The sequence below is a fragment of the Centropristis striata genome, chromosome 3 (genome assembly GCF_030273125.1).
Source record: "Centropristis striata isolate RG_2023a ecotype Rhode Island chromosome 3, C.striata_1.0, whole genome shotgun sequence".
In the NCBI taxonomy this organism is placed as follows: Eukaryota; Metazoa; Chordata; class Actinopteri; order Perciformes; family Serranidae; genus Centropristis; species Centropristis striata.
In genome coordinates this window covers 10,861,023-10,875,264 of record NC_081519.1, presented here as the reverse complement: position 1 = coordinate 10,875,264, position 14,242 = coordinate 10,861,023, and the positions used below count along the sequence as shown (strand labels likewise).

At 38.1% G+C, this 14,242-nt stretch overlaps 1 protein-coding gene across 4 annotated transcripts in view; it reads right to left on the bottom strand.

The window, feature by feature from the left end:
• Window positions 1-14,242, bottom strand: part of LOC131968207 (growth/differentiation factor 11-like) — a 39,710-nt gene that overhangs the window by 4,914 nt on the left and 20,554 nt on the right. For all 4 annotated transcript variants that reach the window (XM_059328979.1, XM_059328978.1, XM_059328981.1 and 1 more), the window contains one exon: window positions 9,431-9,804. In XM_059328979.1, the coding sequence (XP_059184962.1) occupies window positions 9,431-9,804 (374 nt within the window). The remainder of the gene's footprint in view (window positions 1-9,430; window positions 9,805-14,242) is intronic.

The following is a 14,242-nucleotide window of genomic DNA, read 5'->3' as shown; positions in this document are numbered from 1 at the left end:
GGGAGGAGAGGCAGAGCAGAGAGGGAGAGGTGGTTATAAGAGAACAACAATAAGGCCGACAAAGCAGTTCAGGAAAATACTATCATTTGACAACAAGTTAATGATTTTTGGACAATTTGGGCCGCCAAAGTTAAAACCATATTCATGACAACACCAGCCCTGTTTCAATTAAAGTCAAAGCAAATTTTGAAGCGAAATTTAGGAATGTTTCCATCAACTGGTTTAGAGTGAATAAACAAAGCTGCATAAATGTACTTTCATCAGAAGATGGCAGCGTAATCTGTCGGTAAACAGTAGAAGAAGTAGAGATTGGAACAAAACAAAAAAGAGGTTGTTAATTAGACAACACCCACGAGAGAAAATGAACAGAAGACTTCAGGAATTGGATTCAATTGGGAAACTTGTAATTGTTCTTTCATGTCAGCTCGTTTTGGCCCGGCAGAGCGGAAACAGCTAATGTTAAACATTATCCAGAAAATGCGTTTCCATTTCCTGTTTACCGTATTAACTATTTTTTCGAAAAAAGACAAAAACCACCTCAAGCGAGCCTAAAAACTTTTATGTGCATTTTTGAAAGGTTTATCTAATTTTTGTGTTTCCATCACACTTTTCTCATGCAAATCTTCAAAATGTGCGTAGAAATTCATTGATGGAAGACACGCCTATATAGGGACTTGATGCCCCTGAAAAGAATAATTCACCCCCAAAATAAAAAAAAATTATATAATTTAGTGGCCACCAACACCCCAAAAACTGACCTTGTTACTTTAATCTGTGCACAAACTGAAGAGTAAAACACGTATTTGTAACTATTTCTTCAGTTTATCCGTCCGCCCAGCACTTCTGTTTCTCTGCTGGTTGCCTGACAACCCCATGGCAATGACAAGACTCTGGGAAGTTACAGCTCACGGCGGTTATTTGCCAAGAAATTGTACAGCATGCAAGTCTCCTTAAAAGCTCAAAGTGTTGTTTTTACAGTTCTGTTTGTGTACGGATCAAACCAAACAGCTTTAAAGCTTTTTTAAACAGAGCTACGGTAACTGTTCTCACCTGTTTGAAGTTGTTATGCTAATGCTAAGCTTCTCACTCAAGCTTCATATTTAACACACAAACATAAGAGTTGTATCAGTCTTTTCATTTGTTGTGAATCCGTCCATTTTTTTATCCTCTCACACAACAATAGACAGAGAACCCTTTTCTGCATAATGACATGTTGTAGCACATACATTTTGCTTTATGAAGGTTTGAGGACTGAAACATTGTGAATAAAATGAGATGTTATCCAGAGGGAAGGCCTCTGCATGAAATGATTCATCATTAATGTTATTATTAAAATGTTTTCAGACAAATGTCTGTTGTTAAAAATGCTGATTAAAAATCAACTAGTTACACAAATACAGTAGTTTTCAGTCCTGGTGCAGCAGTACTACATCATGATGGTTTTCCATCATATCAAGTAATAACCACATTCCCAGGACACACCAGATGTTATTATGAAATGTATAAACACATTGTTGTACTCATGAGAGTAAAAAGAACCAAACCAGCTGATTGTCACACACAAATAAAGATAATATGTGAAGCAATTCACATGTATTAATCGTTTCATATTGCCAATGTGTGTGTAGCGGCTTAAAGCCACTGAGGGGCTGAATGGACAGACTAATAATTGATGCCCTCACTGCCTCACAACAAAGTCTTGTTGGTGCCGATTCGAGAGATTGCAGACATCCCTATGGCTGATATCTCCAACACTCTGCAACTCACACCAACACAATCCAGACTGATAAAGAATGCTACAGGTAAGAAGAAAAATATGTATTTTTGAACTTGGGGTGAACTGTCCCTTTAAGTCAAAAGGACGTAGTCTCTCTAACATGGTAACAGATTAAAGTTGGTGGGCGGGCCATTTCCAGTTAAAGCATTCTATGTTCATTGATCCAGACACTTATTATACACATGAGTTATCACCCAAAGTGGGCAGGAGGCCTTTCAGGCCGCTGGTACAGTACGTCCAGGTTCCAGATTGGATAAAAGTGTGTGAGTGTATGGACAGGCCCCCGCTTCAGACAAGAGTCAGGAAAGCGTGATGGTATCAAAAAGAAGTGATAACCTCTCTAGTTCATGGTTTATCACCAGAAGCTTGAATAGTTTTTTCTTCTTTAACCTATACTGTACAAGCTCTTTTGTGCTTGGCGAAACACAAACAACACTTTACCTCCTCACGCCATGAACGTCCCATAGTGCAAAATGTATTGTTGGTAAGGTAGAGTGCCCTAAAAAAAGGTTTTTGTACCCCTTTTTTAAATATATACATATATAATTTATATATAATGTCAGAAGGCTCTTCCTTTATCCAACAGCATAGTGCTTTCGTTTACAACAAAAGGATATCTTTGCTTTGACATCCAGGAGACAAAGACAGACTTCAAGCGTTACTAATCTACTCTGTGTTCAAGCACTAACAATATCTCATGATAATGACGATACAGTTGAGGTGGAGGTGGACGGGGGCATTTCAAAACGCAATCAAATACAAGCTAAAGTCACTGGTTGAGTTACATTCTCTGATTTGCTCGTTATGTGGTTTGTTGTGATTTATAAAAAGCTATTATTTCTGAGTACAGTACTGCAGTTAAAGGATGATGAGAAGTTATCCAGAGTGAGGGCCTTAAAAAAAAGTTAATCTCAATTAATAACATTAATAAAGGCTGCATCCCATTAGGTTTGACCAGTTCTAGGGCTCTTCAACTATGCATGAAATGATTCATCATTAATGCTATTATTAAAATGTTTTCAGACAAATTAAAAATGCTGATCAAAAATCAACTAGCACAAGCACAGTAATTTTCATTCCTGGTGCAGCAGTACTACATCATGATGGTTTTCCATCATATCAAGTAATAACCACATTCCCCGGACACACTAGCTGTTATTTTGAAATGTATAAAAACATTGTTGTACTCATGAGAGTAAAAACAACCAAACCAGCTGATTGTCACACACAAATAAAGATAATATGTGAAGCAATTTACATGTATTAATCGCTTTATATTGCCAATGTGTGTGTAGCGGCTTAAAGCCACTGAGGGGCTGAATGGACAGACTAATAATTGATGCCCTCACTGCCTCACAAGAAAGTCCAACCTCCGCTTATTGCTTTTGATGAAATATTTATGCCTCAGCGCTAATGGTTTTCAACCTGTAACATGCCTGTTATGTCCATAAATCTCCATACAGCCAACGCAGCATTCACCTGACACAGCGTGGTGCAGCATTCAAAAAACTACTGGTGCTCCTTCGTCCAGCAACACCTGTCCCCTGAATGAAAGTTTCTACCTGTATTATAAGTGACCCAAAAGACAAAGGTGACACCTACTGGACCAGTTTGGTGTCCTACATATACTGAACTCTAGAAATGGCTTCTTCAGTGTGAATGCATTCTTACCTAACCTAACTCAAAAGCTGAGACCTCCCCTCCGATCTGGCCTGTAACAGCATGGAGACAGATTTCTATGTAAAGGACCTCAGGACGGTTTCCAAAGGATATGGCTCCCCTACAATGTGCAACAATGTAAGCTTTCGTCAGGAAATGACCAGCACAGAGTCCGACATGGAGTCCTAGAAAGCACAAACAAAAGGTTTTATCTAGTGAAGCCCGAATGTGACCGACGTTGAGGGAAAACACTGGCAGAACATTTGATTAATGGAGGGAACTTTGTTTGGTTTTGTGGATCAAAACTCTGACCGCGACCTGGTTTTATTCTCATTTCACACAGCTAACATTGCTGTGAATCATGTGAAATACATTGTAATGTTGTAGTTTAGGGGAAGTTAGCCTTCAGGGCTTTCTGCCAGAAAGATTCAGTAGTAGAGGTTGTGGTGGATGAAAGGGTCAAGTACAGGAATGCCCCCCAGGAGACCAAGGTAGTGTCCTGTGAGAAACCTATTTTTAGACTTGGTTCACTTCTTATTTTCCGTTGCAACAAAACTACAAATGTTAAGGCAGCAAAACTACCTCATAAGCCCAAGTTTTTCAGTTTTTAATTTCCTTAATCAGGTCTAGTTAGTTTTTCCCACGGGAATAAATCTGACATCCATCAACACCTCACCTTGTGTGAAAAACAGAACCTGGTCTCAAAGGAATCCGTGAAATAGCCACGGATTTGCTTAACTCAAAATCCGTGGAATAGCCACGGAATAACTCAAATTTCTGTGAAACTGACACAGATTTCGCTACAATGCAAGTTAATGACAGTCATATCCCGTGGCTATTCGTGTTCCAAGTCACGTGACTTTTAAGGTCCCGGTGGTCAGAACAAAAAACATGGCGGACAGGTCTCTAATTTTTTGTGAAAAAATCAATATTTTGACTTAGTTTCTGCATAAAAAAGGATTTTGATCACATTTCTAGCGAGAAATATATGTTTTATTTTCTAAATATTCACTCAGTGAATGTACATAATCACTTTGTATATGGAAGAATTATCCTATCTTTATTCAAGAGCGTAGATTTTCAGTTTGAGAGCATAATTTGTCTTTCTCGTGCTCAGATTTGTTCTCCTCTTGCTCACATTTTGCGCTCGCACTCAGATTTCTGCTGCTTTCTTTCAAAATGTGTGCGTACACTTAAAAATCACATGCTTGTGCTCACATTTCTTCTTCTTGGACACAAACATTTCGCTCGCACTCAAATATGTCCTGTGCGCGCTCAAATCTAAAGTCTACGCGCTCAGATCTCAACTCTGCGCTCTCAAAACTTTTGTGCTCGGACTCAGAACACGCACGTCCTCTCAGGTTGAGGTGTCTGCTCAGACTGAACGATGTCCCGCCCTGCGCTTAAAATAGTGTGTTTCACCAGCCAATAGGGAGACAGCTAGATAGTGGCCCCGTCTTAGGTGCGTTCCCTCGCCCTTTTGAGCGCTCCGGAGGGGCGGGTATATGGTCTGTTTGCAAAACTGCTTCTCTCTTAAAATACACCAATATACCATATTAGCCAGCTATTTGAATCGTCACCTATTTAAGACGCAGCATATTTATGTAGAATTAATCTTAAGTAGTCCTAAAAAGAGTTAATGTAGTTTAGATTATATATATATATATATATTTTTTTTTATTATTATTTGTATATGTATATATATATATATATATATATATATATATATATATATATATATATATATATATATATATATATATATATATATATATATATATATTCTTTTTTTTTAGGCAGTATAGCGGTGTTACGATAGTCCAGTGGTGAAGTACACTCTCATCTGTTGCATTTTAAACCATGGGTCGCCGGTTCGCATCCCATCCGCTGCACTCTTGCTGCATGTGTTATTATGATTTAAAATTTTAATTGATAAATTAATGTAACAGTAATACAATCCGTGTAACCAGCTGATTCTCTTATTGAAACGTTTAACAAGAGATGATGGGTAAATAGACTTGGCTACGTGATTAAAAAGGTATAATGAAAAATACACTATGATGATGATAATGTTTTGAGGATAACATTGGTGCGTGTAATGCAGTGTATCACCGTCCTATTTACGCGGTCAAAGCCAGGGGGCGCATAATTAGGCTAATGTTGGTAATGCTTTCACAAGAAGAAGACTTTGAGTAGGATTCGGAGCGCGGCAGCGAATGAATGGGAGACGAGATGGATGTCCAAAGACCTCAAGTAAGTTCATTGCTAAATGTTGCGACAACTCAAAACACATCGATCATATACAGTAGTTTCAATAACAGTACGCTCAAAAGGGCGAGGGAACGCACCTAAGACGGGGCCACTATCTAGCTGTCTCCCTATTGGCTGGTGAAACACACTATTTTAAGTGCAGGGCGGGACATCGTTCAGTCTGAGCAGACACCTCAACCTGAGAGGACGTGCGTGTTCTGAGTCCGAGCACAAAAGTTTTGAGAGCGCAGAGTTGAGATCTGAGCGCGTAGAGAATGTTTGGGTCCAAGAAGAAGAAATGTGAGCACAAGCATGTGGTTTTTAAGTGTACGCACACATTTTGAAAGAAAGCAGCAGAAATCTGAGTGCAAACGCAAAATGTGAGCATGAGGAGAACAAATCTGAGCACGAGAAAGACAAATTATGCTCTCAAACTGAAAATCTACGCTCTTGAATAAAGATAGGATATTTCTTCCATATTGGTATGTTGGAATAGCCACGGGATATGACTCATTAACTTGCATTGTAGCGAAATCTGTGTCAGTTTCACGGAAATTTGAGTTATTCCGTGGCTATTCCACGGATTTTGAGTTAAGCAAATCCGTGGCTATTTCATGGACTCCTGTGAGACCAGGTTGGAAAAACAAGGTACTCTGTGATTTAATGCAGCATTACTAACAGCTGCTAATGACCACCAGTTGTTTTACCCATAAGTTCAATGCTGAAACGAGCTGAAAGTGACAACGAAAAAGATTCAAAACTGCTTGAAATTCAAAACCTGCTCATCTGATATTTCACAAAAACATATGAAAGACATTTGTCATTTTCAGAGTAGGAACACAATGTGCCATTTGAGCAGTGATATAAAGAGCTCTGATAGAAACGATCCTTCTTCTAACGTTGATGGCTGTCTCTGTATACTTGGTTTGATCCGTGACCCTGGAGGTCATCTGCAGGCTACCATAACCTTGACCTTTGGGCAAAGCAAGCGGATCAAATATTTTACTCCATCATGTTTGTTTTACAAAGCCTTCCTCTCCCCACAGTGATTCCAGCTGGGCTCGAGCACAGTTTTGTGTGACGCATTCAAAAGAGGAAATAAGCTGAAAGGCCATTGGGGTGAGACCATGTCAGCTTGGCCTTTAGGGCCTTTGTTGTAGAAAAAAAGACCCAGAGGATCAGGGAGAAGCAGCGTTTGACTCTTTCCTTGCGTGTTTTGTTTTGTTTTATTTGGTACGCTTGCGTGTGTTTTTGATCTTTTCTTGTTTTTTTGCTCAAGAATAATATTGCACACTGCTGTGTGCTCAGAGGGCAGAGATTTATTGGCCAAGACACCAGAGCTGACCTCTGATTTGTGTTGCGACGATCTGACCCAAATGACCACTTGGTAAATATTTGGTTTAACTTAACTGGGATAAATGGCCTACATAATTCAACGTAGATATTGTATGTAACTCAACATCAGTCGCAGTAACTCTGGGATTTCCAACTGGATTAATGATTCACGGATGGTTTTGCTTCAAGACTAAAGTTTGAACTCATCCAAGCAAACCCAAACATTACATTAGACATCAACTCAGTTCAACTCAATAAAAAGCAAAACAAACAAAGATAAAAATCCTGGTTGCATCCTTTCAGCTGAATGGTTCACTCTTTGAAGAAACTATTCGGAGGAACATTCAGTTACAATCCAGTTATAGTTTACAAAGTGTGATCTTTTGTCAGGAATAATTTCAGTTTTCACAACTGCATGGAAAAAAAATATGGAAAATGGAGCGTGTGCACAGTAGATGCACAATAAATGTAGGATTTCTTAAAGGCAAATATGTTGAAGGCTGATCCAAACTAAGCAGCTGTGTTTTCTCTGGACTGAACTAAATATAGAGCGATCACGACGAGGGATTCTGACTTAAATAGCTGCATCTAGTATTGGTGAAAGTGGGGCTGATCTTTTCAGTTCAATTATGCATTATTATTGTTATTATTATTTTAATAATCAATACAACTTCAGTAATTATATATCTACATTGACACATTTGTCACATTTGATTTTACAAAGCTATGACAACAATATTTATGTCAAACCTGATGTTTCCTTACACATCAAAGAATGATTCTAGTCACTTCAACTCAGTGAGGCTGCAGCTTAATAATGAAACACTGATACAGATACAGAGTGTCGATGCCCACAGCCCAGGTATTAGTTTCAGGACTGAAAGAGTCGGATCAGTGCATCCCTAGTGATGACTGACATGTTTCACACTTTTAGCATTCTTTGAGAGAGAATTAGGGGTTGTGGGCAGTGGATATTTAGGGGGAGATAGCAGGTCAACAATAAATGCCACATAGAAGTGACGTGCATCATCTAAAAGCTGGGGACCTGAAGATTAATTTGAGATGAGCACTGTGTGTCAAGTTGTCCTGGTTATAAATATCTAATAAAAATTACTTAATCAATTACTCAGTTAATTAAATCTCTTAAGATGTATAATGGTTCAGAACATTAATATTTGGCTTTCTGAAGTCCATTTCCATGCTTAACTATGTAACAATCCAAAAATTGCTGCAACAATTTTTGGGTTGTCAAAATCCCCCTCCAGATAATTACATCAAACCACCAAGAACACCATAAAAAAAAACCCCATGCTGTCATTCGGTTTCAAAAACTGTTGTGGAGGTTTCTCTAATTATGTTTGTGATGAAACTGTCACATAAGTCAGAGGGACGCTGTTCTTTAACAGTGAAACTTTGTGATTTAGTCTGATGGAATTAATGAGCTTTACAAAAACATGGTGTCAACCCAACCCTCTGACCTGTAGCTTTAATCTTTAATCTAGAGTAATTTGTTGTGAGTTGTCATGTGTAGGAGAGCCGTAGAGATGTCTGCCTTCTCTCAAATACAATGGAGCCGAATGTCATTCGGCTTGTGCTGCTCAAAGCACCAAAAACAACAACAACAACAACAACAACAACAACAACAACAACAACAACTTGAAAAAATCCAACAGCAATGTCTCTTTCCAGAAATCGTGTTTCGGTTACTCAAGATAATCCACAGACCTTGTTGTGAGCAGTTTAATGCAGGAACTATTTTCTTTCTACCGAACTACATGTGTCAATCAATCACCATGCAGAAGCGATTGTTAACTTAACTGAGGAAGGAAACAACACTGCTGGTGAGTTTTCCAAATGTTTGTTTTTGAAGCTGTATGCACTATAAGCAAATACCGACTCTTCTCCCACTATTCAAATCCAGACTCAAAACTCATCTGTTCCAATTAGCTTTCTCCGTATGATTGTGGCACACTTCTTTTTTCTTTGCTTTATGTTTTGTGTCTGCATCGCACTCTTTGTTTTGTTATATTTCTTGTGTCTTGTTTTCATTCCCTGTTTTGTCTTGTTTAAATTATTGTACAGTGTCCTTGAGTGTTAGAAAGGTGCTTATAAATTAAATGAATATTTATTATTATATAGTCCCATTATATTTGAGAGAAGACAAATGATGATAATGGTGGTGATAAGTAGCACTACATGTAAGTGGAAAAGTTAAGACTACATCAATTCCACACTTTTTAGCTGTGAAAATTGTTTAAGTCCATCTTCAAATCAAGTTTTTTTAAATAATGATTTTGGCGGCTGTTCTGCATCTGAATTAAAATTTGCATAAACCTGAGCTATAAGAGAAGTGTCTTCGTCCCCCCCTCCCCCCCCCCTTGCCCCAGGGACAGGTCTGAGGGTCCTTACCAGCCCCTCCTCCCCGGGTCGCAGCGAGGTAACTGCCAGGTCATTGCCGCTCTCGTCAAAGGCGTTGATGTCGATTCCCCAGTTGGTGTGGGGCTGTTTGAACCAGTTCTGCAGCACGTGCTTAAAGTCAATGCTTTGCCAGTGGCCGACCCTGGAGTTGAGCTCTATCTTCAGGGAACGGATGCGGATGTGGCGGCTGCCCTGCTCTGTGACGGGCTTCAGCCGGAGGATCTGAAGGTAGACGGTGGAGGTCTGCTGCAGCGGTCGCAGGTACACCCACAGCTGGGCCTTCAGCACCTTGGTGAACATCAGTTTCGGGCTGAACTTGAAGAAGCAGCAGCTCGGCTTCCCGTTCACCTGCACCAGGGGCTCCGCTGTTGAAGAGAGGACAGTTACATTTATATATATGTATATATACATATATATATATATATATATATATACATATATATATATATATATATATATATATATATATATATATATATATATATAAATGTATAATATATATATATATATGCATATATATATACCCACACACACACACACACACACACACACACACAGATACTACTATATATACTCTGTATATCATCACAATCATCATCATCATTGAAATAGCTCTGTAACTGTTCCAAGTACACGTCCAATAAAGTGACCTTTGTTGCATGCAATTCGCTGTCATCTCTCTCTCTCTCCCTGTTACCTGTCATATTCCCACTTTTGACAAATGAAGACATTAGGGTTGGGCAATATGGACCAAAAGTCATATCCCGATATATTTAGGCTGAATATCAATATAAGATATATATTCCGATATTTTTATCGCAAAGTGAGAGCAAATGTTCAGTCAAAGTCAAATATGACATGTGACAGGTAGCTTTATTGAAACCGTTTATTTAAGTGAACACAAAAACTGCATAACAACAAGAGTACCATGAAATGCCATTTAAATAATAAAATATCTTAAATAAAATAGCCTATGAAATAAAATAGGCCAATCTTTTTCTGAAATAAATATATTTATATGAGAAAAGAATAATGAACATGACAAAAAAACAAATATGACAAACCCTAGTAAGGGCAGCATTTATATATAAAGAAATCACTTTTATTTCTATTTTATCGATATGTGCGATATGGTCTTATTCCATATCACATTTAAAAATATATCGATATATCTTTTATATCGATATATTGCCCAGCCCTAGAAGACATTTAAACTTTCACCAGAACATGCACTTCTGGGGTTTGGCTAATGGACAAAGCCACTTGGCCCAACATGGTGTTAAAAAAACCCAACTGGCTCTCATGATGGGTCGTGTGGGTGTATTTTAAAAATAACCCTGACCAGGGTAGGATGTGCTGTTAATGGGCTTAAATGTTCTAAAATTCTAATTAATATTCTAATTAATATCTAACATACATTAATATAAAAGGTATAAAAGAAAGTATATAAACAACACCAATATTATCGTCCATCTCAATATTTCACTGTGGATATAGTCATATGCCAACAATCATAGTGAGCCACATAACTGAGAGGGATTCTCTCTGATGGAGCCAAGCGAGCTCTGTTGAAGAAAAAAAAAGTTTACTCCCGAAGGGGCACAAAGAATCCACAACATCTCTCAGAAGTGTTTTGACCTTTAGCTCACACTTCTTAGCACAGCTTTCATAAATTCACACAGAAAATAGGAAAGTTTTGTTCGTGAAGTACAAACTTTGTCCTCTATGATACTAACAAATATTATGTTCTGCATGAAATGAGAGACAGTAGTCAAGACAGATACAGTATTTTGTCAGTAAGGACACTGTAACACCCAACTGCTCTGGGTTTACTTTCTGCTTTAATTAATCCATCACCAACATTTAAGGAGCAGATGAGTTATGAAATATGAACCAGTTATTCCGACGTCACATGAATGCAGCACAAATTCCTTATCTCGTCAAGTGAAAATTAACTCAATGTTTTATTCATCTGTATCTGACAATGAGATACACATTGTACTTTAACTAATGTAATAAAATAGACATTTTAAAGGGGCCAGTTGACAGTGTTGATTTCTTGGCTTTAACTCAGCACCTTGACAATAAATATCTTAAAGCCAGAGACTACCCAGATCTGCACATCACTGAGAAGTTATTCACATGTTGGCACATTTTATGATACTCCAAATGTTCATTTACAAAGTATGCACCATTTGTTCAGTGCTGTTAACATACAGGTGCATCTCAATACATTAGAATTTGATGGAAAAGTCCATTTCCAGTAGTTCAAGTCAAATAGCCCAAACCAAGTATTGGGTGCATATAGATGCACATACTTTTCAGAGGCCAACATTTCCATATTAAACATACTTTTGAAAATTGGTCTTTTGTAATATTCAATTTTTTTGAGACACTGAATTTTAGGTCTTCTTTAAATGTAAGCCATACAAATTATAATTAGAAGAAATTACATAAATTAAGACATGAAATGTTTCTTTGTGTGTAATGGATCTATATAATGTGTTATTTCCACCTTTTGAATTGAATCACTGACATAAATAAACTGTTCTATGATATTCTAATTCATTGAGATGCCCCTGTATGTGATATTGGTTGTTTCTAGATGCAATTCCAATTTTCTTTGTTCTTTGATGAATATTAACAGATATGGGATTTAAAAAAAAACCTAAACTTGAGTTTGTGTTCACGTCATTTACAGAAATAAATATAATCCTAATGCAGAGAAGATCATCAGTATCTGCATTTAAAACAGGCAGTGTTGGGGAGTAATGTGATTACATTAAAAATATCAGTGACTGTATTCCATTACAGTTTCAATTGATGGTAACTCTAAATATAGTTACTGTCTTTAAACATAGATTACTTATAGGAGTGCTGAAAAACTGCTGGCCGCATTTTCATGAAATTTGGTGGACGGGTGCATCATGGTGTTATTCGAAAAAGTAATCCAAAGTATTTAGAATAAAAGCTTTAAAAGTAACCCACCCAACACTAAAGACATGGAGTACATGCATTGAGCCTGAGCTGCTTTCTGCCATTCTCTGTCCGACTACTCATTTTAGCCACATCTACATGAAGGCTGTCTGTTATCACATGAGCACATGATGTTTCGGCCCATTCAGGCAGGTTACATTTGTGATTACATCAAGGTTGGAAAAACAGATCTATTTGCATATTAAAACAAGAATCAGTAATGGTGGCCAGTGGCCAGATGGTAACCTTAGATTCCCCTGGGTCAGTCGTAATGAAACAGTCTACCCCTACATTACAACTAGCAAAATTAAAACATCTCAAGTTTTTTTAGTGGCCTTACCCATGTTGAAAATATATTTGGGGTGTGGATTAAGGGTTATGTCAAAAAACACAAGCAGTCTCCTAAAATAGGCAGATTTATTCCTGTCATGATCCTTGGCTCTGGTGTTTCTGTGATTTGCACCACATGTCAATTCTGCTCATGGTTAATTTACATAGACCTCCATCTGATATAATGACATCCATCCATTGCATTCATACATTCATTTCCATGTAAAGCGTTCATTTATTAAGGGAAATTTATTCTGCTTCTATCTGGCATAGTAATGTGCCAACTGAGTACAATAGAATATCTAATCCGCCCATTTTCTCTGAGCATATTTCACATAATACAACTCTAGAGTTCTGCAAAGAAACTATCTTTTTCTGTCATTTATCTTGCAAAGGAGTGTGGTTGTTTCTCTTAAAAAAAACAAACAACAACATATAAAAAAAACAGTTCGGACCTGTCAATCACTGCTAAATCTGAGGTTGCTCAGGCAACCTGCAAATGCTTCCTGGGTCAAAAGGTTATTTGGCACCTCAGCCTAGTTAAGAAATGGGATCAGGGGTCAAAACCGTCAGCCTCTTTACATCTCAGGGGTGCTGGGGAGGGGCAGGCCTAATAGCCAGATTGAGTTTGAAGGTCAAGGTCGACCCATGGCAATGGTAATATGTCTTTCTTCACAACATGCCTCTTTTTAAAAAACAAAACAAAACAGAGAATCTTTTAAAATCTCAGAGAGAGAGAGAGAAACAGCCACAGTTTGTTTTTGTTTTGATTAGGGTGGAGATTCTCCAGCCAATAGTAAACTGTTTATCAAACCTCAATTGACGAGGAGAGAACACTGCATTGGGTTGTTTTTGTTTTTTTACACTAAAGAAGTGTTGTAATTGAATTATGGGCATGCATTGAGGGATATGAATTCACTGAGGTACAGATGGACTATCCATTAGAAGAGTCCAGGGCGAACATTGAATAAGGGCCAAGCCAGGGACAGACGTGGTCCTTCAGCCTGTATTTTCAGGGACAGTCATTAGTGAGTGTAAATTATACAGTGTCTCACGCTGGACAAACAATATGTCAATGTTCCTTTTGGTGGGTTGCTGGGGTCACAGCAATTAACGTGGGTGGTGTTGTGTTTGCTCATCAGCACAAAACTGGGAATGAATGATTCTGCAGTTTGCTTGGGGTTTACTTGTGATTACTACTTTTTTGTTGTTTTTGATCGCTGCAGATGGGGACGGACACACACCCGCTTCTTCTTTGCAAACAGTTTGTGCCGCTTTTGTTCAGTTCTTGGGAGCAAAAATAAAAGGAACAAACACGGCAGAGCTGAAATGGTTCAGCTTCTCGAGCAGCAGAAACCTTTTTCTTGAAGAAGGAGTAATCTGAGAAGCAGGGCCCATACATACACCGTGATCCAGTTAGGACCCCGGTTATTAAACACACATGCACAACACATGAGCTACGTCATGTTAAACAATGACTGCATTGATAGGTGAAAT